The sequence below is a fragment of the Anomaloglossus baeobatrachus genome, chromosome 4 (genome assembly GCF_048569485.1).
Source record: "Anomaloglossus baeobatrachus isolate aAnoBae1 chromosome 4, aAnoBae1.hap1, whole genome shotgun sequence".
In the NCBI taxonomy this organism is placed as follows: domain Eukaryota; kingdom Metazoa; phylum Chordata; class Amphibia; order Anura; family Aromobatidae; genus Anomaloglossus; species Anomaloglossus baeobatrachus.
In genome coordinates, this window is record NC_134356.1 from 237,450,158 (window position 1) to 237,476,822 (window position 26,665).

Here is a 26,665-nt window from a genome sequence, read left to right on the forward strand (position 1 = left end):
CCTACGGTTCCGCGGACGTTCACTAACTCCTGCAGACAGCCACCACCGTCTGCCGACCTTGCTGACGGTGCCTGGGCTCCGACCCAGACACTCACAGTCTCCCCACTTCAACCACCAACTCCACTTCACTTGAGCTCCAAACTCAAACTAGCTGTTTTTCCCGCCTCCAGGCCTGTGAACTCCTCGGTGGGTGAGGCCAACTGCCTGGTGTGGACATCAGACCCTGGAGGAGGCAACAAGGGTTTTTGTTTGACGGATGGTCCCTACCAGGGAAGGGGGGTGTGTATGTGTGATGGTGTTCTGTAACCCCTGGGGTCCAGGGCGTCACACTAGCTTTAACCCATAAACTTGCAATAGCAAGGATTTAAAGCTTGGGACCAAGAAGAATACATTTACATCTCTTGGTTGTTATCAGGTGAAAGGAACACTAAACCTAATTTAATTAATCAAGGAAAACAGATATCCACACTGTTTAAATTTGATGCTTTTTTTCTTTTTTGCATGATCCCGCAAACATTTTTTTAAAGAATTTCTACAGAATATAGGGGTTAATCTCTTGCAGATCAGTTCTAGCTTGGCTGAATCTTTATCCCCTTATTCCCTTATTTAACAGGATGTGGCTTTTTATGTTTGTTAATATGGAGCGACAGTGCAGATGCTTGAACACAGCTCAATTTATTCCTTATGACATGGCCGAGTGCTCATTCTTTTCGATGAACACCATAGAGACTGAATGGCGTTAAGCCGGAAATTCAATCTATGCTACAGTTTCTAACAGGGGGATAAAAATTCCCCCTTCTGATGGTCCCACATGATCAGACCCCATCAGTCATCACTGAAGTAATTTCCTTTGTTTTGGATGGGTGATAACTTGTTTTCACAGGACAACCCCTTTAACCTTTGTACTTCTAAGACTACATGCGCACGCTGCATTTTTCGTCTCATTTTTGTAGCATTTTTTTGGTGCAGTTTTGTTGTCAGAACTTTCTGACATTTGACTTCCCAGCAAAGTCTAGGAGAACACAGATTTGCTACGCGCATGTTGCAGTTTATTTGTCAGCGGTTTTTTTTTACAAAAGTTTGTGACAAAAAAGAAGCAGTATGATCATTCTTTCTTGTGTTTTTCTCAACATTTGCCACTCATTGATATCAATGAGGGCATCAAAAACGCAAGGATAAACACATGCTATCAAATTGCGCTTTACTTGCGCTTTTGTCAACAAAACCGCAGCTCACCAACTTAGTTCCAGAATGACAAAATCAATACTGCAGTGATTTTGGCATGTCAGTGTGTCTCTCTCTCTCTCTGTGTCTCGCGCTCTCTCCAAGCACTTCATACTCAACAATCACCGGCTGTCACACTGCTCCTGCTGCCTCTCCTCTTCTTCCTCACTTGCTCATTAGCCTCATACATATTCACTCCTCCCCCTGTCCATGATTGGTTGCAGTCAGATGCACCCCCATGCTGAGTGACAGCTGCCTGACTGCAACCAATCACAGCCGCAAGTGGTCATGTCTACATTATACAGCACCACTGAAGTGAGTCACTCTATCAGCAGTGACGTCACTCAGGTTAGCCGCTGTCACAGCTGGAGTCCTTCACCTGTGACAGCAAATCACCCGAGTGACTGAAGTGAGCTGCACGATTATCAGTGCCATCAGTCAGGTGATTTGCAGTCCCAGATTGAGACCTCCACCTGTGAGCGCAAATCAGGCTGTGACTGAAGAAAGTTGCAGCTGGAGGACTCACGTGAGTGATGGCACCACCAATCACGCGGCTCACTTCAGTAGTGGCCTGACCCTCACAGCAGTGAACCCGTGACGTCACTGCTGTGACAGCCGCCGTACTGCAATACCTGCAGCTGGGACATCAGGGGTTCACCGCAGTTCATTCTGATTGCTGCGGTTCTGTCTGCACTCACAGCTGTCAGTCCTGCTGTATGGCCGCTGGCTGCAACAAGACAGGGATGTAGCAAAGCTGAATCACCGTAGAACCTCGTGTGGATTACTTCAGACCCGGAGGGGTGTTTGGGGTTAATAAAGTGGTGAAAGAGGGGGCTTTTTATTTTATTTCAAATAAGGGATTTTTTGACTGTTTGTGGTTATTTACTTTCACTTACAGATTAGTGATGTGGGGTGTCTCATAGACACCTGACATCACTAATCTAGAGCTTAGTGGCAGCTATGGGCTGCCAAAAACACCTTATTACCCCGATTACCACCACACCAGGGCAATAGGGAAGAGCTGGGTCAGCACCAGAATTGGTGTATCTTCTGGATGCGCCACTTCTGGGGAGCTGTGGGCTGCTATTAGGCTGAAAAGGGACAAATATCGATGGCCCTTCCCACCCTTATAATATCAGCCCCCAGTTGTCTGCTGCACCTTGGCTGGTATTAGGAAAATGGGGGGGACCCCACGTCATATTTTTTAAAAATAAATCAAATAATTTTTAAAAAAGCATGGGATCCCCCCATGCTGCTGCTGTTCTTGTCCTGGATATGAAAAAGGGGGGGACCTCACGTCATTTTTTTTACCCCCAAAAAATTAAAACATTTAACAGCTGGCCAAGCTGGCTATACCTCCACCATGCTATTCTATTATTTCTTTCTATGTATTCTATCTGTTCCTTCTTATTATCTAATCTATATGTTCTTATTATCCATCTATCTCTCTATCTATCCATCTATCTAGCTATTCTTTCTATTTTTTTCTATCTATCATCTATTCTAGCTATCTATCCATTATCCTTTCATATTTTGTTTCTCCTTTAAAAATCGCAATAACAAAAAAGCACCAAAAATGCACCTACAGTACAAGCATTTTTTTTTACATTTCCAGTAGTTTTGGTTGCAGTTTTGGTTACAGTTTGTGTGCAGAAAAACTGCAGCGTGCGCATGTAGCCTAATATATTCTTTTTAGAAGTCAGATGACTGATGCTCCATATACTAACTTTCTTGTCACACAGCCATACAGTTAAAAGGGTTGACTTGTCTAAATCTACAAATCTGCAGTCACTTTATGTTACTGTAAAGTTATGAATCCTGACATTCCACGAACTGTGTACTGTGAGTATTTGCCGATTTCAGAGCCAGGAATGGCAGTCACATGGCTGCAGGTTTGCAATATGCATATTCCCAGCCAGATTCCAACTAGTGGGGCGCGGCTTTACTCGATGCAAGTGTAATAAGTGAGGCCGTGTGCATCTAGTCGGCATGTGGCCAAGATTATGCATATCGTATACTTGTTGCCTTGTGACTGCCATTCCTGATTCTGACACAGGTGAAGCCTCGCAGCACACAGTGAGTCACGCTGAGTGAGTGACTGCAGACTTATGGCTTTAGACCAGACAACACCTTTATTTTCCAACCTACAAACAATATCCCCAATCAGTTCCAAACAGGCAAAAAAAAATTACTACCAGTTAAATTGTTCAATAGTTCTCTGATGTTGGGTTTGTGGTTCTCGGCAGAGTGTTATTCACATTTTCAGGCTAATGATATGATTATGGCAGTCAATAACCTGCACCAAAATTATGCTATCCATTGGAGTCTGTTGGGGGTATTTAAACATGTTGGAAAATCTTCATCACTAACAAACCTCCCAATGCCCCTAAGCCTAAAGGTGTGCATTGATATTATAGTGATTACAAAGTATAGCATCTCTATTAAAATGTTACAATTCTATTGCATAAAGTTGAGCCATTTGCATATTTTCCATTTTATATTTGTGTATGATTTATGATAGACATCCTTATATTCCTTCCAAATTTATCACATCAATATGAATTATGAGATTATGCCCATGGTAAATATGTACTGACCTTAATAAACAATTTTTGATACATGTCATAATTTGCTATGTTTGGGATGAGATAATTAAGATGAATATTTTGCATCTTGTAGAAGTTCCTCAATGATTATGAAGAAGCCCCTCTCGATGCCATCATTTATCTAACTGGAGAATGCAACTATGGAGGAAGAGTAACAGACGAGCACGACAGGCGTCTTCTTTTAAGCTTGCTAGACATATTTCTTTGTGAAGCTGTAATTACTGAAGACCATTATGTATTTTCTCCCAGTGGAAAATACTTCACTCCAAAGTACGCTACCCATGACAGTTATATGGAATACATAAAACGCCTACCCCTCAATGCTGATCCGGAGGTATGAGGTCTAACAATTTACCTTAATAGATGGCAAGTAACATTGCCGATTAATAACAGAAACAACTCTGAATAGCAATCGGTTTGATGAATAATTATGATCTATATATCTACCTGGGTTACACATATTAAACTAAATATATTCCTATAAACTAAATACTTGCGGATAAATAGCATTTGAATCCTGTGGAACTGACTAACTAGAGCAGCGGCTACAGGGAGAAAATTAAATTATAATCTTCCTACAGCCACTTGTTTCCTGTCATAGGGATGGTGCAGGGATAGAATATAGTCATTGTGGCTCCCCAGCCCTTTAAATCACAACGTGATTTCCAGTGTATGTGCAGGTCAGGTTGTCAATCACTGTGCTATAGAGTGATTATAGCACTCTGACTGTGTACTGAATGGTGTGTGTAACACAGGCCGTTGACTGGAAGCGAGTGGCTACAGGGAAAATATAGGTTCACTTCACCCTGTAGCCACTGCTCCAAGAAACCAGAAATGTTACTTAACTGCAAATTTCTACTATATCCACAAGAAAATAGTATGTCTAGACAGTGGCGTAACTAGAGTTTGATGGTCCCCGCTGGAAAGTTCAGACCTGCCCCCCCCACCCCTCTCCACATACACCGACACTTGGGGATAATGACACTGACACTCAGGCAACGGGATATTGCTGCTGACACTTGGCTCTTACCCTCAACACCCAGGTTTCCCATGATCTGAAATCCCTCTATCAGCACCCAGCTTGTCGTTGGCACCCAGCTTCCCCATGCTCTGCTATGCATCTTTCCTTCAGCACCCAGCTTTCCCAATTCAGAGCATGGGAAATCTGGGGGTTTACAGAAGATGTATAGCAGAGCATGGGAAAGCTGGGTGATGACGAGGGAAAGAGCCTTTTTCCCTCAGCACAAAACGTTCCCATCCCCTGCTTGTATCTTTGTCCCCCCTTGTATATAGTTCTCCAAATAATATAATGGCTCCCACATAGCCTTCCATATAGTAAAAAGGGTCCCACATAACCCTTCATATATTAGAATGCACCTCCATAGTCCTCTATGTATTATAATACATTTCCCATAATTCTCCATGTATTACAATTCACCCCACAGTCCTCCATATATTATAATTCACCACATAGTTCTCCATATATTATAATGCACCCCCATAGTTCTCCATGTATGAAGTAGCTTTCATAGCGCTCCAATTATTATAATGACTTTCTCATAGTTCTCCATGTATTATAATTCACCCCATAGTTCTCCATGTATTATAATTCACCCCATAATACTCCATATATTATACTGCCCCCCATAGTCCCCCATGTTTTATAATGCAACCCCATAGTCCATGTATAAGGTAGGCTCCATAGTCCTCCATATATTATAATGTAGCCCCCATAGTCCTTTATGTATTATAACACAACCCCATAAAACTTCATATTGTATTATGCAGTCCCATACTCCTCCATGTATAATGCACCCCTATATACCATGTATAAGGTGTCCTTCATTGTGTATTATGCAGCCCCATACTCCTCCATGTATAATGCACCCCTAGTCCATGTATAAGGTGTCCCTCATGTTATATAATGCATCCCCATAGACCTCCATGTATAATACAGCCCCATAGATCTCCATGTATAATGCAGCCCCCTAGACCTCCATGTATAATACACCCCTATAGTCCATGTATAAGGTGTCCTTCATGTTTATTATGCAGCCCCATAGACCTCTATATATAATGCAGCCCCTCAGACCTCCATGTATAATACAGCACCCCAGGCCTCCATGTATAACTAGACCTCCATGTATAATGCAGCACCCCCAGGCCTCAGTGTATAATAATGCAGCTAGCCTCCCCAGGCCTCCATGTATAAAAATGCAGCCAGCCTCCCCAAGCCTCCATGTATAATAATGCAGCCAGCCTCCCCAGGCCTCCATGTATAATAATGCAGCCAGCCTCCCCAGCTCTCCATGTATAATGCAGCCCCCCCCAGGCCTCTGGCCACAGTGTACTCACTAATTTATATAAGAAAAACAATTACTCACCTCTCTCCTTGTTCCCCCGCTGCTCTTTCCTCACCTGTCCTCGTTCCACCGCTGCTGTCTTCACCTCTCTCCGCCGTTCCCCAGCTGCTCCGGTCTGCGTCCTCCCATCCTGCACTCTGTACTCACAGCACAGCAGTCACACAGGAGTGACATCACTGCACAGGCACAGGGGGAGGCTGATGAAGCATGGAGCAGCACAGGCCACTCTATGCTTTATCATTGCTGTGCGCAATGATGGGGGAGAGGGCCCCAATGCCTCTGCCGCTAACACCGGGCAGGGAGGCCTGGTGTCAGCAATGGCAGCGGATCATACAGCGGCCGCATGGTCTGCGACAGAACAGCACAGCTCCTCTCTCACAGAAAGGAGCTGTCTCCCGATCTGCAATGCGGCCGCAGGCCCCTAACCTGCCAGTCCCAGTCACAATAGTGACCTCTGCGACTGCGGTAGTTATGCCACTGTGTCTGGACATGACAGACATATTCAGTTTAATTAACTATTCATAAAACAAAGCCAAATATCGAAAAAATATTAGGAATATTAATATATTATGAACATACAGCACACATATTCTTCAATCAAGGAATGAGGATAAAAAAATTGTTTTTCACTTTAACTGCATTGTTCCGATAACCCTCCTAAATAGAAAGCAGAAGACATGGTGCTGAGGGTACCATTTTTATAAGTGGTGTTCCCACAAAGGATAGCAGCCATGTTTGTGTACAACATGTTGTAATTTAGGCTCCAATTAAGACTTGCGTTTTGTATATCATTCATAATGAGGGATAAGCAGGCATAAGATGCCCTAAATACAGAGATGCATACCACTTAATGAATTTGGCACTTCTTATGAATGGCCTGCATAAAAAACGGTACCACTTTCAATTAAATTTATGGAGAGATATGTCCCTGTCCCATGCACACTCCATCCAGCTTCACAGAGTTGCTTAAAACTACATAAAAACACCAAACGTCACAACATTTTTGTGCAACTTCGCGTTGCACTTTTGCAACTATTCAAAGTGTTTTACAACAGTTTTCTGGTGTAAACAACTTGATGAATCAGCCCCTTTATGTTCTAGAACATATTCCCAGAATGCAGTCCAGAGAATCAATGTTAAAAAATGGGGTTTGGCCTATTTTTGTTTTTTTCTTGTTAGGGCTCATGACAACTTTACTGATATATTAATGATCAGTCGAAAGCTGATATTCAATGTCTTTATTAAATGAATATCTAAACAGAATTCTACATTATGCAGGTTTTTGGACTTCATATGAATGGAAATATCACCAGGGAACAGAATGATACTGTAGAATTGTTTGATGGAATCCTTACAACTTTACCAAAACAGGTAATAAACACATGACTAGCATTGTTTTATGACCCAGTCAAACATTCTAGTTATCTTTAATCTTCACAAATAAGCTACAACATAGTAACTGATGGTGAAATCATATATAGCAGAAAAGGAAGACTTAAGGCTACTTTACACACTGCGATATCGGTCCCGATATCGCTAGTGTGGGTACCCGCCCCCATCTGTTGCGCGACACGGGCATATCGCTGCCCGTGCCGCACAACATCGCCCACAGCCGTCACACATACTTACCTGTCCGGCGACGTCGCTGTGACCGGCGAACCGCCTCCTTTCTAAGGGGGCGGTCCGTGCAGCGTCACAGCGACGTCACTGAAACGTCACTGAACCGCCACCCAATAGCAGCGGAGGGGCGGAGATGAGCGGGACGTAACATCCCGCCCACCTCCTCCCTTCTGCATAGCGGCTGGGAGGCAGGTAAGGGGAGCTTCCTCGTTCCTGCGGCGTCACACGCAGCGATGTGTGCTGCCGCAGGAACGAGGAACAACCTCGTTACTGCTGCAGTAACAAGATTTGAGAATGGACCCCTGTGTCGCCGATTAGCGATTTTGCACGTTTTTGCAACGATGCAAAATCGCTTATCGATGTCACACGCAACGGCATCGCTAATGCGGCCGGATGTGCGTCACGAATTCCGTGACCCCAACGACTCCGCATTAGCGATGTCGTAGCGTGTAAAGCCCGCTTTATTCTGCAGACATGAGTTAGACCTAAGGTTGGGACCTCATGGTGACTTTGGTCCTACAACCAAAATCGCTCTGTATAGCTGCTACATCAAAACACAATATAAATGAATAGTGTCACATGGAGTTGGACTAAATAACATATACAGGTGCACAAAAACCCCTGTCAATGAAAAAACACCACAATTATCAATTAGCAGCATGGCTCCCCATTACTATAGTCATTTGAATTCAACCTCAGTCTCTCCCAGCTTCTCCTTTTGGGGGGTGATCCATGGTTCCCCTTTAAATAAACAACTACAGAAGAGTGTTATAGAATGCAATAAACACTGGTATAAAAATGATTGCGTATTTGCTACGTTTTTGTTTGTTTTTCAGCATTTGTTTTTAGATAGTAGTGAATGCTATAGATAGAAAATGAAATCCTATTTGGCCTCAGTGTTTTTTGCATCATACACATTTCCCTATTTTCTCATTTTAAAATTGTTTTAATATCTCTTTGAATTTGATGTACCAATAAAGGATTTTTACATGAATCATTGGAGAAGAGAGTTTCCAGTGAACCAGGGAAAGTGTGAGAGAGTGTTTATTCAAATTAACTATTTTTGCATGTGTGTTTTTCTTTTTACTTACTGGGTCAGTAATGGGGTTGTCTGATAGATACCTCTCCATTGCTAATGCCAGGGCTTTGTGACAGCTTTTGCAGCTGACATCAACCCCAATTACTATTATCCTGATTGCCACCACAACAGGGCAATCAGCAAGAGCTGAGAAAAAGCAACAGAATTGGCACATCTAATGTGATGCATCACTTCTGGGGCAGCTGTGGGCTGCTATTTTTAGGCTGGGAAGGGCCCAATAACCATGGAAATTTCCAGCCTGATAATACCTGGCCCCAGTTGTCTGCTTTACGTTTTGTTATGAAAATGAGGGGAGACCCCTTTTTTTATTGTTATTTTTGTTTCATTTATTTAATCATAAAAAAAACTGTTCAATAAGCTCTACAGGGTTCAATTTTATTACATGTCATAGAGTTGTGCAATTACAGTATATGTCTATATATCTGTCTGTCTCTATGTCTGTTTGTCTATATCAATCAAATATCTATCTCTATAGCATTCTTTGGTGTCCAAAAATACTAGAAAAATGCAGGTGTAAAACACATAAAAGAATGCAGTAATACGGTGCATATATGGCACAGAAGCGCTATGGAATTAAAGTCACTGTATAACTGAATAACTATTATTACATTTTTGAATACTTAATGTGTGCACATACCCTAGCACTATAAACATGCTGAAAATGAGATACCCACAAGAAAAGAATGACCCCTCTACAGTATATTAGCCTTACAGCTAGCTCCCCACTGCAACATTTAAAGACTACAACTGTCTGGCAACTTTAATGTTGTAATTGTTGCAAAGTCCTGTTACTTTTTTATCTTTATAGTAAAGGAGGGGTCTGAAACTCGGCTGGGTATAAGGGCAGCACATAGAAAAAAATAATTTCGGGGAGCTGCATTCGTCTCAGGACAAAGTGACATTTTCATTGGTACCATATTTTATATATGGTACACATTTTTGCTGGTAAAAAAAAAAATCATGCTTTATTTTATTTATTTTTTTTACATTTATATTTTATCCTCTTTTTGTATGTAATACAGTTTTACATTTAGCACCATATAGTAATTTTGACCAACATCTTATAGTGATCTTCCCATCCTGGTCCTCATCTTTAAGTAATGTGCCGATCCTGTAGTAATATGCTCATCCTTGTTCCTATCCTGTGGTAATGTGTCCATCCTTGTCCTCATCCTGAAATAATATGCCCATCCTAGTCCCCATCCTGAGGTAATGTGTAATCTTTGTGTCCATCCTGTTGTAATATGCCCATCCTTGTGTCCAACCTGTGGTAGCATGGCCATCCTCGTGCCATCGTGTAGTAATGTATCCATGCAGGTCCTCTTCTTGTAACAATGTCCCATCCTGGTCCCCTATTGTGCCATTCTTCACACACACAACCTGCCCTGTGCAGCCTCAGTGGGCAACACTCACACACAAAAACATTCATCACACCTGTCCTACGTTCCCTCGGTGTCCTCTTTCCTGTTTCATGCAGCCCACAAACAAGTGGATCTGGTAACGATCATAGCTTCTGTCAGCAATTCATCTTAAATTCAGATGAACATTTTGCTGGTACTGTGCAGAATCAAGTTCTCTCTCAATAACTATTCCAATAGCAACCACTGGCCAATCAGAGGGAAGCAGCTGAGGACATACTAGGGGCTGCCATTGTGCAGAGAGAGTTTGACTCTGCGCAGCGCCAGCAAAATGTTCATCTAAAATAAAGCAATGATGGCTGCGGCCTCTGCACTGGCCGCGATAGTTTCCGGGTCCACATGCCTGAGGGGGCGCATGCAGCCCACAGGGCTCGTGTTTGAGACCCCTGTAGTAAAGAATGAGGTTCCACCATTGTAATAAATTGTGCAATTAATGTTAGTTTTATTTCTTTTAAATAGGAAATGCTGAATTCAATACACTTTATTGTCTGCTTTACTTGAAGAACCTGTCAAATGGTTGAAAAGTTTTATTATTTTTTGAGAACTATTTTGCTTCACACCCACATTGCGCTGGCTGAGTATGTTACAAACTGCTATCTTCATGTAACTTTGTAATGTCATCTGTCTTCTGTCTAGACAAGTGGAGGTGGAAAATCAACTTCTGAAGTTGTCCAGGAACTTACAGTTGACATTCTGTCAAAAATACCAGAGGATTTTAATGTAGAAGAAGTCAAGGTACAAGTTATATGTTTCTAAGGCGATATGTTTGAAATATTAGTGTATAGAAACAATATTTCCTGTGTCATTTTTCCAGACTCAGATTTTCTGCCATTAATAAAATGTATTTGTACATATTGCAGTACATTAGTGACATTTAAAAACTTCAAAAAGAAGTTAGATTACTATTTAAATTATATTATCATACTTTCAGAATTGTAGACAACGTTTTTATAAATACGCTATGTGGCTATTATACAGAGTGGTATATAGACTGCAACTAATGAATACATGAATTCCACTATTGCTGTACACATTAAAAGTGGGATGTATAGTTAACTTTTTTGTTTAAAAAGTCCAAAATCCATCCAACTGCAACAAGTTGACTCACATTGATGGTCCCTAACTCTAGTGACTCACCTCTCCACATGCCAAGCCAGGTCTCATCTTACCTAAGGAAGTGAAACCATAACAGTAAAGATGAGCAGACTCATTGAAATCCAGTTCTGCGGCTTCAACCAGAAATTAGATAAAATTCAGTTCCGGACCCAGAATTAATCTGAATCGTATTGGAAGTCACTTATTGGGCAGTTCGGGTCTCTGCCCACATATAGCCAATCATAAACAGAACACTTCCATGGGGGAGGGTGGGCAAGCTTTTTCCATTTTTTTTTTTTTTTTGGTATACACTACATCTGATAACGCCCCTGCTACCCCTAGTGCGAGTCATTCAAACACTGCAAACATCTTGCAATGGGCTGAGCAATGAGCGTCCCCGAGCACAGCAATGTTCGAGAGAGTGCTTAGCATACATAAAGCACCCGAACTCCAAATGCGAACACTGTTTTTTTTTTGTAAAGTCGATATTCTAGAGATCACAGCAGAAGTTCAGGTCTCTGCCCACATGCAGCCAGCCATAAACAGAACACTTCTGGAGGAAGGTGGGGTTTTTTCCATTTTTTTTGGGGGGGTGCACACTACATCTGATCATGCTGTTGTTACCTCCAGTGCTAGCCATTCAAACACTGCAAGCGGCTTACACTGGGCATACCCGGGCATAGCGATGCTTACGCGAGTGGTATGCATTTGTAAAGCACCCAAAATCCGAACCTGAACTATGTTTTCATGGAAAAGTCTGAGTTCGTACTGAACACTGAACTGAGCAACAGTCCAATTATTTTTCTCCTTGGTCCAGGTAAGACACTTCTGTCATTGTCTATTGGTCATGAGTGGCTTGACTCAAGGAGTGCGACAGTTGTAGCCGATGTCCTCAATACTGTTACGTCACCACCAGAGTCCGCTCCAGCAAATTCTACTCTGATCGCAAGGCGACGCCGTGTTCCTGCTGTGGATGGTGCTGATGATGGGAGAGGAGTTGATGCCAGCGCCGTCGGTGGGCGCAAGCTTCGCTCATCCACTGGGCTGGGTTTCCTTTGGATATGCAGTACCACTGGCTGACTATACGTGGCGTGTGTCTTCTAGCTGAAGTTACCATCATTCAGCTTCAGCCAATGGGAGATAGTTCTGATATTCTGGTTCCTGTTCCGCCTTGTTCTGTTTTGAGATTCTGACTTCTGCTTTTTTCCTGACTACCTCTCCTGCCTGCTGTTTATGTACCTTACTGCCTGATCTGGATTTGACCTCTGCTATGTTTTCTGATTACGTCCTTGCCTACCGATTCTGTCCCTGTTTTGCAATTCCTGGTTCGACCTTGCCTGACTACTCTCTCGGACTGCTGCCTTCCACAGGTAGTGATCTCCAGGGCCCTGTGTAATTCCAAATCCCTGTATAGGAGTTAAAGGGTTTCAGGGTTCTGGGGGTCCTGCTTGGTGAAGTGGTTTCCCTTTAGCCTGTCCATTACAGTCTGTCTGAGTCTGTGGATCCAGGCAGGCGTTAAATTATCTCTGGCCCATCTGACCCAAAAAAAACCCAAAAAAAATCCAGATTGTCTGCTCATATTCAAGCTCCTGCAGCACCTACCTCAGTATGTCCAGAGTCCCGTCAACTTCAAGGGAGCAGATCACGTTGTGGAACCAATCGTGGAGAGCCTGTATCTCAGAGGCAATCACTTCCAAAGAAGCAGCACTACCTGAGTGAGCCCCATGATACTCACTCAGGTGCCCAGGTACTCCCTGCAGACCCTATAAAGTTAATGTTACCTGTCCAATTGTCTCACCAGGAAAAAGCTTTGCCGCTGCAGGCCTTTGTTGATTGTGGCTCTGCAGCTAATTTCATAGACTCTGATATAGCAAAAAAGCTGGGTTTGCCTTTGCTAAGATTGAAAGCTCGTATTAGAATCTCTGCCATTGATAGTACTCCTCTCACCCAGGGAGTGGTTAATTTTGTAACTCAGCAGGTTTCCATGCTTGTTGGTGCTTTGCATGTAGAATCTGTGTCATTTTTTGTTCTTGAGAACCTGATGTCAGCAGTGGTAGTGAGCATGCCATGACTGCGCAAACATAACCCAGTCATACAGACATAGACTGGCACAAGAGTGAGATTGTACGCTGGAGCCCTGAGTGTCAGGAGACATGTATGTCTTTATCTGTTAACCTGACTTGAGCTGAACCTATCTTCATACCTCATGCATTCAGGGATTTTGCTGATGTGTTTTCTGTATCTGAATCTAAAAAATTACCTCCGTACAGAGATTATGACTGCCCTATAGATTTGGTCCCCAATTCCCGACTCCCCAATGGTAAAATTTATAATCTTTCTGGTCCGGAGCGTCAGGCCATGAAAGATTATATAGCAGACAGTCTGCAGAAAGGGTTTATCAGACCATCCAGGTCACCAGTAGGCGCTGGATTCTTTTTCGTTAATAAAAAAGATGGTGGTCTCAGACCTTGTATTGACTACCGTGAACTTAATGCTATTACTGTAAAGAATCAGTGCCCTCTGCCACTCATCCCCATTCTCTTTAACCAGCTCATAGGAGCCAGGTGGTTCACCAAGCTGGATCTCAGTGGAGCATATAACCTTATCCACATCAGAGAAGGAGATGAGTGGAAAATGGCATTTAACACTCCAGAGGGACACTATGAGTACCTGGTAATGCCTTTTACATTAAGTAATGAGCCGGCTGTCTTTCAGAACTTTGTCAATGACATTTCCGAGATATCTGTGGTCAGTATGTGGTGGTCTATCTGGATGACATCCTGATTTATTCTCCTGATGCTATGTAATTTGTCCAACATGTTCACACTGTATTCCAGAAACTCAGAGAACTCCCTATTTGCTAAATATGACAAATGTGTTTTTTTTGAGCAGAGGTTAATTTCCTGGGTTATATTTTGTTTCCAGAAGGCTTCCACATTGATCCCTCTAAGCTTCAACCGATTAAGGAGTGGGTGTAACCTAAGTCTCTGAAAGACTTGCAGCATTTCCTTGGGTTTGCTAATTATTATCGCAAATTTTTTTAGAGATTTTTTCAAAATTGCCAAATCCCTCACCGATTTGACTAAACAGGGGGCTGATGTGGTTAATTGGAAGCCAGAGGCTATTCATGCCTTCTCAAGATAAAATGAATGTTTTTCCTCAGACCCGATTCTGGTTCAGCCTGACCTTATGCATCCGTTTATTGTAGAAGTTGATGCATCTGAGGTTGGAGTGGGGGCGGTGCTATCACAAGGTACTCTGTCTCACTCAGCTTTGTCCTTTTGCCTTCTTTTCCCACAAGTTTTCTCCGACAGAGAGAAATTATGACATTGGTAATCGAGAGCCGTTGGCAATTAAATGGGCCTTCAAGGAATGGCGCCACTTATTCGAAGGCGCCAAACATAAGGTCACAGTTATCACAGACCATAAGAATCTTGCTTATCTGGAATCTGCTAAGAGACTCAATCCTAGGCAAGCTGGGTGGGCATTGTTCTTCTCCAGATTTGATTTTGTCATAACGTTTCGGCCCGGTACCAAGAACACAAGAGCTGATGCACTTTCCCGTAGCTTCTGTCCCTCTCAGTCTGAAAACTCTGAACCAGTTCATATTTTAGCTAAAGGCATTATTATGCCATCTGCTTCCTTATATTTGATAGAAGAGGTCCATAATACCCAAGACCAAGCTCCTGAAACCACTCCTGACTATAAACTGTTTGTCGCCCTCTCACTTCACCTACGGGTACTCCAGGAATCCCACAATTCTGTGCTTGCAAGTCACCCTGGTATAGGCAATGCCCTCCAACTAGTAACCAGTAATTTTTGGTGGCCAACCGTAGCAAAAGATTGTAAGGAATATGTACTGGCTTTTGAAACTTGTGCTCGAGCCAAGGCACCCTGTGCCCGCCCTGTCGGATTTCTCCAGTCCCTACCTACTCCAGTGAGCCCTTGGACACATCTCTCCATGGACTTCATCACTTACCTTCCAACCTCAGAAGGGAAGACTTGTATTTGGGTAGTAGTGGATAGATTCAGCAAACAGTGTCATTTTGCTCCTCTGTCCGGATTACCTAATTCTGAAACTCTTAGCAAGTTGTTTATTAGGCATATTATGCGGTTACACAAGGTTCCGGAAAATATTGTTTCTGACCAAGGAACACAGTTCGTCTCGAAATTCTGGAGGGAGTTCTGTAAAAAGATCAATATAGAGTTATCTTTTTCATCTGCCTACCACCCAGAGACCAATGGTCAGACTGAACGTTCCAATCAAACCCTTGAACAATATCTCCAGTGTTATGTGTCTGACCGTCAGTCTGGCTTGGTGGAATATCTGCAGCTAGCTGAGTTCACCATCAATAATCAGTATCAGGAATCCATCTAGACTACCCACTTTTTCTGCAATTTAGGGTTGCATCCACGTTTTGTTTCTTTTTCTTCCACTGTGGTGGATACTCCTGTGGATAAGCTGAAGGCTATCTGGTCGGAGGTGAAAGAGAACTTGAAGAAGGCACAGGTTGGTCAAGCCTCCTCTGCTAATAAGAGACGTTCCAGGGGCCCTAGCCTTGGAGTTGGGGACAAGGCATGGTTATCCACACGAAATATTAAACTCAAGATCCCTTCTGCTAAGCTGGGTCCAAGATTTATTGGACCTTACGAGATAATCGAGGTCATTAATCCCACAGCTTTCTGCCTGCAACTCCCCTCCATTCCTTAAGATATCAAATGTGTTCCACAAGTCCCTCCTCAAGTTATATCGTTTCCCCATTCGCCCATTCAGGGCCCCCCTCCTCCTGTTTTGGTTGAAGGTAACTTGGAGTATGAGGTACAGAGAATACTTGATTCCTGTATTGTGAGAGGGGTGATACAGTATTTGGTGCACTGGAGGGGTTATGGCCCTGAGGAGAGGTCATGGGTCCCTGCGAGCGATATTCATGCTAAGGGTCTGGTCCGGCGGTTTCACCTCCAATTTCCTGGCAAGCTGGGTTTTGAGGGTCTGGAGGCCCCTCTTTAAGGGGGGAACTGTTACGTCCCGACCGGAGTCCGCTCCAGTGACTTCTACTCCGATTGCCAGGTGACGCAGTGTTCCTGCCGTGGATGGTGCTGATGATGGGAGAGGAGTCGATGCCAGCGGCGCCAGTGGGCGCAGGCTTCGCTCAACCACTGAGCTGGGTTTCCTTGGGATATGCAGTACCACTGGTTGACTATAGGTGGCATGTGTTTTCCAGCTGAAGCTACCATCATTCAGCTACAGCCAATGGGAAGACACCACACCCTTTGTAATTCCCCTCCTGTCTGCTGACCACTGCCAGAGATAGTTCTGATATTCTGGTTCCTGTTCTGCCCTGTTCTGTTTTGAGATTCTGGTGTTCTGACTTCTGCTTTTTTCCTGACTACTTCTCCTGCCTGCTGTTTATGTACCTCGTTTCCCGATCCAGATTTGACCTCTGCTACATTTTCTGATTACGTCCTTGCCTACCGATTCTGTCCCTGTTCTGCAATTCCTGGTTTGACCCTGCCTGACAACTCTCTCGGACTGCTGCCTTCCACAGGTAGTGATCTCCAGGGCCCTGTGTAATTCCAAATCCCTGTATAGGGGTTAAAGGGTTTTAGGGTTCTGGGGGTCCTGCTTGGTGAAGTGGTTTCCCTCTAGCCTGTCCATTACACCCCGTCTGAGTCTGTGGATCCAGGCAGGCATTACATATATGTCTGTGTGTGGTGGCTCTTGAAGCACTGACTCTAGCAGCCGTCCACTCCTTGTGAATCTCCCCCAAATTTTTGAATGGCCTTTTCTTTACAATCCTATCAAGGCTGCAGTTATCCTGGTTGCTTGTGTACATTTTTCTACCACACTTTTTCCTTCCACTCAACTTTCCATTAATATGCCTGGATACAACACTCTATGAACAGCCAGCTTCTTTAGTAATGACCTTTTGTGGCTTACCATCCTTGTGGAGTGTGTCAATGACTACCTTCTGGACATCTGTCAAATCAGCAGTCTTCCCCATGATTGTGTAGCCTACTGAACCAGACTAAGAGACCATGTTAAACACTTAGGAAGTCTTTGCAGATGTTTTGTGGTAATTATTTTAATTTTCTGAGATAATATCTCTTGGGTTTTCATTGGCTGTAAGCCATAATCATCATCATTAACAGAAATAAACACTTGCAATAGATCACTCTGTGTGTAATAACTCAATATAATATGTGTTTGCTTTTTTGTATTGAATTACTTAAATAAATTAACTTTTTGATGATATTCTAATTTATTGCGTTGCACTTGTACATATAATAAAGAAAACCAAATTACTTTTTAGACTTTTTGTGTATGATACAAAGTATAGAAAACATGTCTTTACTATTTTGTAATACAGTGGAAATATTTTTCTACACTAAAATTAAGAGATTGTTCTTCTGGGCAACAGTAGTTATAGACCAAATAGAGAGCAACTAACATACAAGGTAGAGCTAATTTGGTATTTTCTAGGATCAGAAGTTTAGAATACAACAAAGCACACAATAAGGTATATCATGTACCTAAGAACAGAGAGAATATATTGATTATTGTGCAGTTGTGCTTTATGTGCTTTGTATAGAAGATGTTTCAGGCACCTTCAAAGCCTTTCTAAATGATGTGATGTTTTGTGTCCTTATTCCAGAGAATGTATCCGATTCAGTACACAGAATCTATGAACACTGTGCTGGTTCATGAGTTATTGAGATTTAACCGCTTGACCTCTACCATCCGGATGAGCTTGCAGGATTTAAACAAAGCCATTGCTGGTCTGTCTGTGATGTCCAATGAACTTGATGATTTGTTCAATAGCATGATTGTTGGTAAAGTAAGTCATTTGTGTGCTATAGTAAGTGTGTCTTAAAATATGCTCACCCATAGGGATTAATATGCAAGTGCTGTCACAGTGTATTAGGATTCTCATTACTCATCTTTCTGTCTCCACATTGCAAAGAATCTTTTTCACACTTCAGCTTCCTCATTGCATATTCCCCCGACACGAGTCATATCTACTTGGTAATTATGTTTTAAACACATATTGTTACCTCTTTCTGTATCAAAGGGCCTGCAGTTTCTTATCTTCACTAATACATGTATGAGAAATATACAGTGGGATCTATTAATCTAAAAGAAATGGAACTCCACTCACAAATCAGTCAGAAAGAAAGAATATTTTACTTATACATAAAATATGTGTTTTAAAGAGAAGCTACTGGGAAATGTAGCCATGTTTTTATCATTCTGCTTTAGGGGGGAATACTAACTGAGCAGCAATAAGGGTATTTTATTCTAATTTTCTTTGAATAAAACTTTCATTTTTTTTAAGTATTGAATAAAATGAACACGGAATTGTAAAAATAGCATTTATGTAACATAATATTAATCCTGGAAATATTCCTGATTGCTATAGAAGGTCCTGCCGGGTTAGGTAGAATATTAGCTTCTAAACAACTATGTTGCATATCTTTCTGCAGCAGACAAGCTGTCAAAATATTCCAGAATACTGTAAGGCGCAGCATGGAAATATAATAAGCCAGTTTAGTGAAGGTTCACCAGTTGGGACACCAAGTGATTCCTAAAACTAGTCTGTCCTAGTCTCGTTTTCAGTGGTGGCTTTACATGTAGTGGTGCTTCTAGATTTTTACCTTTTTGTTTTTATTTTCTGCTTGAGGGAAAATCCCCACCCCCCCACACACACCACAATTGTAAATGAGAAAAAAATGCCAAGATGGGTTGTATACCTCAGGAAATTATTCAGATATCAAAGGGTGCACCTTTCGATAAATTCAGACTAAGGTATAAAAAAAATCCAATTTCCATGACCTGTATTGTCAGCTGTCTGCAATACACATTGTATCCATATAAGTTCATTTCTATACATTGGCAATTAATAAAATTTACAAGACCAAATACACCTATACACTCATGATGATTTTTTAAAATACATCTGTGAATATATGCATGTAATGTAGTGTGAATGTTTTAATACATTCGCCTTGCGCCACTTTCTGTGGGATCCAGCACTGTTCTGCTCCTCTTCTCGGTGATGTCACTGCACTTCAGACTCTCTAGATAACTCTGTGTTTAATGCGTGAGCCCAATGTTTCTTTTACAAAGAAAGCCTATGGTAATTTGTTCTGATAGGCTAAAGCCTCCGTCACATTTAACCCCTTCAGCCCCGGGGCACTTTCCGTTTTTGTTTTTTGCTCCCCTTCTTCCAAGAGCCGTAACGTTTTTATTTTTCCGTCAATCTTGCCATATGAGGGCTTGTTTTTTGCGGGAAAAGTTGTACTTTTAAATAAAACCATACGTTTTACCATATGGTGTACTGGAAAACAGCAAAAAAATTCCAAATGCGGAAAAATTGCAAAAAAAGTGTGATGGCACAATAGTTTTTGGGATGTTTTATTCACGGTGTTCACTATATGGTAAAACTGATGTGTGGGTATGATGCCTGAGGTCGGTGCAAGTTTGTAGACATCAAACATGTATAGGTTTACTTGTATCTAAGGGGTTAAAAAAAATTCACAAGTTTGGCCAATAAAAGTGGCGCACGTTTTGCGCCATTTTCTGAAACACGTAGCGTTCTTATTTTTTGGGATCTATGGCTCAGTGATGGCTTATTTTTTGCATCTCGAGCTGATGTTTCTAATGGTACCATTTTTGCGCAAATGCTACTTTTTATTTGCCTGTTATTGCATTTTGCGTAAAACTTGCGGTGACCAAAAAACGTAATTTTGGCGTTTGGAATTTTTTTGCCACTACGCCGTTTACCAATCAAACTAATAGATTTTATATTATGATAGATCGGGCATTTCTGAACGCGGCGATACCAAATATTTGTATATTTATTTATTTTTTAACCCTTTAATTTTCAATGGGGGGAAAGGGGGGTGATTTGAACTTTTAGGTTTTTGTTTTTTTATTTTTTAAAACTTTTCTTTTACTTTTTTTTTATTTTACTAGTCCCCCTAGGGGGCTATAGCGATCAGTAATCCGATCGCTATTATCTATCTGCTGATCACAGCTATACAGCTGTAAACAGCAGATACAGTCACTTTCTTTTTCCCTTTGCTCCGTGCCGAGGGAAAACGAAAGTGAAACATCATAGCTGCAGGCGTCATCACATGACCCTGTGCTACGATGGCAACCACCGATAGTCACGTGATCACGCACGTGACTTCCGGTGGGGGGCGGTGGTAAGTAAAAAACATGGCCGCGCGCATTTAGATCTTGCTGCCAGACTTTGGCAGCAAGATTTAAGGGGTTAATGGCCGCGGGTGGAAGCGATTCCACCCGCGGCTAGCAGGCACACATGTCAGCTGTTGAAAACAGCTGATATGTGTGCCGACCGCCGCCGCCTGCCCGCAGGGGGCGGGGCTTAACGGGACACGCTCCATGATGGATATATCCGTCCATGGTCGTGAAGGGGTTAACGACTTACCAGCGATCCCGAAAATGATGTGACATGATAAGGATCGCTGGTAAGTCGCTGGGAGGTCACTGGTGAGATGTCACACAGTCAGATCTTACCAACGACGCAGTAATGATCAGCAACCTGTATAACGACCTAGGCGGGCATTGGGACTGTGTTAGAAGGTCGTTGGTAGGTGTCAAACACAGTGATGTGTCCTGCCCAGCAGGACTTCACCATGCAGCAACAACTAGTGATATCATAGCAGGAGCCTGATCGCTGGTAGGTGTCACACATAACGAGATCGTTGCTGCGTCACAGAAATGGTGACGCTACAACGATCTCGTTAGCGATCTCGTTGTGTGTGACGGGCCCTTAACATTGTAAAAGAGACTTCCGAGTCATGCAGAATAGTGTAACACAGAGATTCTGAAGAGCGGTGATGTCACTGATAAAAGCAGCAAAATGGCACTAGATCCTGGAAAATGAGATGGTAGATGAGTATATGAATGTACTCACACTACACCATATGCTCATATATACAGTTTTATTAAAAAATTATCTTCATGGGTGTACTTGTTTAAAAATGTCAACGTTTCCCCAATTGGATGCTATACAGTTCATCTGTATGGCAGACAATTTTTTTTAACCAAATTTTTTGCACACTCAGACTTGGATGGACGTGTCTCATCCAAAATACCTAAGAACAGTCCATGCTGAGATTTTTGTTTTCATGTGGATGTTTGGTCATCTAGGCAGCCAAACTGAATAACATTAGTCTCAGTGCTTTCAGTTTTTTCGACTGACAGCAACTGAAGCGAAAATACGGTTATGTGAACATAGCATTGGGTGAGGTTCTCACCTGAGGAAAAAAAAAAAAAAACAAGCCTCAACCAGGAAAACGAATACATGAAACTTCACATTCTATTTCAATGATTAAAATAGGAATAGGATTAAAAACAGTCATGGTCATGAATAAGGGCACAAACTGCCCGAAACACATAGACTAACCGGTCGTCTGTTTACACATTTTTCTGGTATTAACCCCTTCACAACCGGCCGATTTTTCGCTTTCCGTTTTTTTTTTTGCCATTCTTTTTCTGAGAGACGTAACTTTTTTATTTTTCAGTCAATATGGTCATGTGAGGGCTCACATATTGACAGCGCCATATAAGGGGTTAAACGGCACGAGCAGATAACGATTCTGCTCATGCCTAGCAGGCACACATCTCAGCTGTGAAAATCAGCTGAGATGTGTGCCGATCGCAGCATGATGCTGCCGGCAGACCGCGGGCAGTAACATTATGACCGCAAGGACGTAATTTTACGGCCCGCGGTCGTTAAGGGGTTAATCCTGTTTCTATTTTGATCTTTGCAATAACATGTGATGTTATATGGATTCCTTTTCCTGGTGGATGCTGGTTTTCTTGACATATGGACTTACCTGCTCTATGGCCTGTTGTTTCTGAGCACCACACTCTATTCGAACATCCCCTGCCTTGGTAAGCTTTTGTACCTATGTTTCTCATTGAGGATCTCACCTCCCAGTCTATATGCCCAATCATGTATTCATAGGTTAAAGAAACGACAAGTATGATTCTGTAACGACCATTTATTTTAATAGACACTGCAAATGTGCACCAAACTTTACAATGAAAATGTCTGGCAAGATTTATATAAGGGCTTTAGGTGGAATTCTAGTCATCTGAACCTGGTGATGTAAGGCTTTGTTCACATTGGCATTTCTAATAATGCTTTAGGAATTGTGCTACATAGTTATGGTAAGAACATTGGGGTCTGCATCATAATGCTTGGCTTCAAAAACACCTTAATTTGGCAAAAATCTAATGGACTCAGTATTATGCACATGGCGTTGTAAAGGCAAAAAAATGAAAAAGTAGTTTACAAGAGTATTCCACTCCATGAATCTCTACTTTTTTTTTTTTGTTCTTGGATATATTATTTTCCTTGAAATTTTTTTTGAAGCAATTTTGACATGTTTTGCATCCTTTGCACTTCAATATTTAGAGCAAACGAGGAATCCAAATCAAAGAAAGACATCAAGAAATGACACAGTATTCCACAGCATTGTTTTCAAAACCTTGTTAGGGAAAAAATACTTAAAAAATTAGTTGCATAAACATTAAATTGGTTCTTGTATTGAAATAAATAGGAAGAGTTTTCAAAGCTTATTTGATGACAATTTTGATGTGAATTTTGAATTGGATAAACTTCAAAATCCTCAACAACAAAAAACTCTGTGTGAACATATTCTTATTTATAGTCAGTGAAGACTCTCAGGATTTGTTCTGATACTTTTGAAAATGAACTTGTCTTGACAATCTGATTACTGTCATTAGTGTGTCATTAGTGTGTTTAGAGTTTACATTTATGAAAAGTGAATAAGTATTTTATGACAAGTTTTAAAATCTTTAATGAACCCATCCTGTTTGGAATTATCACAAATAAAATGTTATGAAATCCTTATTTAGTAATTTTTCAGTAACCATTCTACTTTTAGGTTCCTTCCGTGTGGTCAGCCAGATCATACCCATCGCGGAAGCCCTTAGGAGGTTACATAACGGATCTTTTGCAAAGACTGAACTTTTTTAAGGTGAGATCTAAATGTTAAAGTACAAAATCCATGGCCATCCATTTCTACCCTGCAGAGAAAATAAACATATCCAGGCAGATTTCTTTTCCTGTTGTATATTTGCAGACAGAACACTTTGTGATAGAATACTGTAGAAAATCCATTTTATGAAAATTCAAGCAGATTCATGACCTCTAGTGAATAAAACCTTCCTGGGAATTAGGAATCCTTGTAACAACAGCTTAACACTCCCTCATTTTAGAAGATTTATGCCTTATGCTATTCCTGGGATGGCTAATGTTTGCCGTTAGCTTTTCAGTAGTGAGACATTATTTGGTTTAGGATATCTGAACTGTGTGGGCAATAATTTAATATAGTGTTTACACATCAAACCTTTCTATAGAAGCCTGCCAAGGGATGGTGAGTGACAGTGAGCTACAATCTTCTCAGAAGCAGTAGTAAATTATAAGTTTACTTTGGCCTGAGTCATCTAAATCCTTCTTCAAACTGTGCTATGTCTACCTACCAGGATCTGTTGTAAACCAGATGCTCCCAAAAAGCAGTTAACTATTTCTTGCTGTCACTGCTTCTCCATAAAAAGTATGTTTCTGTTCTTAAACATATTGTGAGAAGTAAAAAGAAAAAGAAATAGACGTTCCCAATATATGAAATTCTGAATACTTATAACTTACTGAGTTTATAAAGGATGTCTGATGTACAGAGAATTGCAGCACAACCCTAATTACTTGGACTGAGCCTTTTTTCAAACTCTTTGAATAGCAAGTAGCAGGGTGCACAACAATGCAGGGTAAAAGCTTCTGCTACTTCATTCTCTGCATCAGTGATGTCCAAGAGTTTGGACGTCATCAATCTTAATTCCTTCACGGCCTTTGACATACTGAAGGTCGTGTCCTTCCCTTTCATGTGGGCTCACACACTGAGCCTGCACCTTTCCCTGCACATCGGCTGACCTGACCAGCCGGCATGTGCCTTTAACAGCAGTGGGCAGATCGGAGTTCCACCTGTAGAAGTTAACTGGTTAAATCCCGCTGTCAATCTCGGACAACGGGATTTAACGAGCGCGGGTGAGGATCAAATTATTCCCCGCTCCCATTGGCGGCCCCATAACACGATCGCAGTGTGCTGATGGGTTGTCATAACAGCCGAGGTTCGGCTGATGAACCCTGTGTCTGTCATGGTGTACTTCTTGTAGACACCGGCTGAGCGCTGCCATTCATAGGAAAACAACATTTAGGCTGAACAAAGCAGTGCTGATGCTGATGTGCTGCTCTATAGAGCATATGATTAGAAGATCACCACTTTAGGTAGCCTAAAAGGTAAAAATGATAAAACGTTTTTTAAAAAAGTGTTAAAAAATATGAAAAAAGCAATAGTTCAAATCACCCCCTTTTTTCCCCACATTGAAAGTAAAAATAAAAATTAAAAAATACATATTTGGTATCACCTCATTCAGAAATGCCCGATCTATCAAAATCTAAAACAAATTATTGTGATTGATAGAAAGCATAAAAAAAATATTAAAAACACCAGAACTATGCTTTTTTGGCCACTGCAACATTCTAATAAGAGGTGATCAAAACATTGCATCTACCCAGAAAATGTATCAGTAAAAACAGCAGCTTAGGACGCAAAAAAGTAAGCCACTCAGTTCCATATCCTTGGAAAATGGCAACAAAAGAGCTTTTTTTTTTATTACAAACGTCTGAATTTTTTTGTCACCAATTAAATAAAAAGCAATCTATACGTGTTTGGTATCTACGTACTCGCACTGACCTGAGAAGTTATACTGCCAGATCAGTTTTAACGTATAGTTTAGAAAGTAAATGAGGAACCCTAAAAACAATTGTGGAATTGCACTTTATTTTTCAATTTCAATACACTTGGAATTTTTTTCACATTTTCCAGTACACTATATGGTAAAATTAGTAGTTTCATTCAAAAGTACAACTCGTTCCACACAAAAAAAGCCATCATACAGCTATGTTGACAAAAAAAATAAAAAATAAGTTATGGCTTTTGGAAGAAGGGGAGGAAGAAACTAAAAATGGAAAATCGCCAGGTGGTGAAGGGGTTAATGATTTGCCCTAAAATTAAATGATAGAAATATCCCTCTGATAAACCCATGTAAATTGCACAAACCGCCATGGGAATAGGTCATCAGAAAATGACCTACTTTCTAAGGCCTCTTTCACATGTCAGTGATTCTGGTACGTACAGTATGTTACTGTTTTTTCACGTACCAGAATCACGGACATACACAGACCCATTAAAATGCGTGCCCATGTGCTCTGCACGGAGAAATGTCCACTTTTTTTTGGCATCACTGATGCCCTATGGACCACAATATGGTGTGATCCGTGAAACATGTATCAGAAAAACACAGACATTCAAAATAAAAAGCTTTTTAAACTCACCTTCTCCAGTGATGCTGTGTCCGGCCACTGCGCTCTCCTGCTTCCAGGCTGGTTAATTATTCTTTTGCATATGCAGTTATGCATTGCACAGCCAACACGGAAGTAGCTGCAGTGGTGACAGACACAGCGGCCGGACACAGGAGAGCAGGAGATATCAGCACCACGGACAGCAGGAGCGTGGACAGGTGAGTAGAAGTGCCCGATCTCTGTGTATTATCATGTATAGCACACGGAGATCACATGTGTGCCAAAATCACAGCACACGGAGAGACATACATACCTTTAACACGTCAGTAAAAAAGTCTGTGTTTTTCACTGACGTGTGAAAGAGGCCTAAGTCAGGTTTTTAAGTTGTATTTATTTATTTTTTATATTTTTCATATTATGATTTGTAATAAAAATAGAAATCTTGAAGTTTCACACTGTGCCATTGGAGCTATTCTAGATGCTTATTTTACTTATACTTTTTTTTCTTCAGGAAATCAGCATTTGCATTAGTATTAGAGATGATCGAACCCGAGGTTCAGTCTTTTTCGTTATGTGTACCAAACACGGACTTTACAAAAAAACTGAGTTTGGGTTCAGAGTTCTGGTGCTTTACATATGCAAACCACTCATGTGGGAATCACTGTACTCATGTATGCTTGGTGCTCAGCCCACAGCGACCCACTTGCACTGTTTGATCGGCTCGCACTGGGAGTAACCAGAGCGTGATCAGATGTAGTGTGCACCAAAAAAAAACAAAAATGGAAAAACCCTGCCTACCTGTTCCCGGCAGTCATCTGTTTAT

The 26,665-nt window shown here is 41.6% G+C and overlaps 1 protein-coding gene across 1 annotated transcript in view; it reads left to right on the forward strand.

Moving 5' to 3' along the window:
• Positions 1–26,665, forward strand: part of LOC142302376 (dynein axonemal heavy chain 3-like) — a 2,626,214-nt gene that overhangs the window by 2,590,607 nt on the left and 8,942 nt on the right. Inside the window, exons 72-76 of the mRNA XM_075343433.1 lie at positions 3,904–4,164; positions 7,472–7,564; positions 10,967–11,065; positions 18,079–18,261; positions 23,369–23,461. Coding sequence (XP_075199548.1) covers positions 3,904–4,164; positions 7,472–7,564; positions 10,967–11,065; positions 18,079–18,261; positions 23,369–23,461 — 729 coding nt within the window. The remainder of the gene's footprint in view (positions 1–3,903; positions 4,165–7,471; positions 7,565–10,966; positions 11,066–18,078; positions 18,262–23,368; positions 23,462–26,665) is intronic.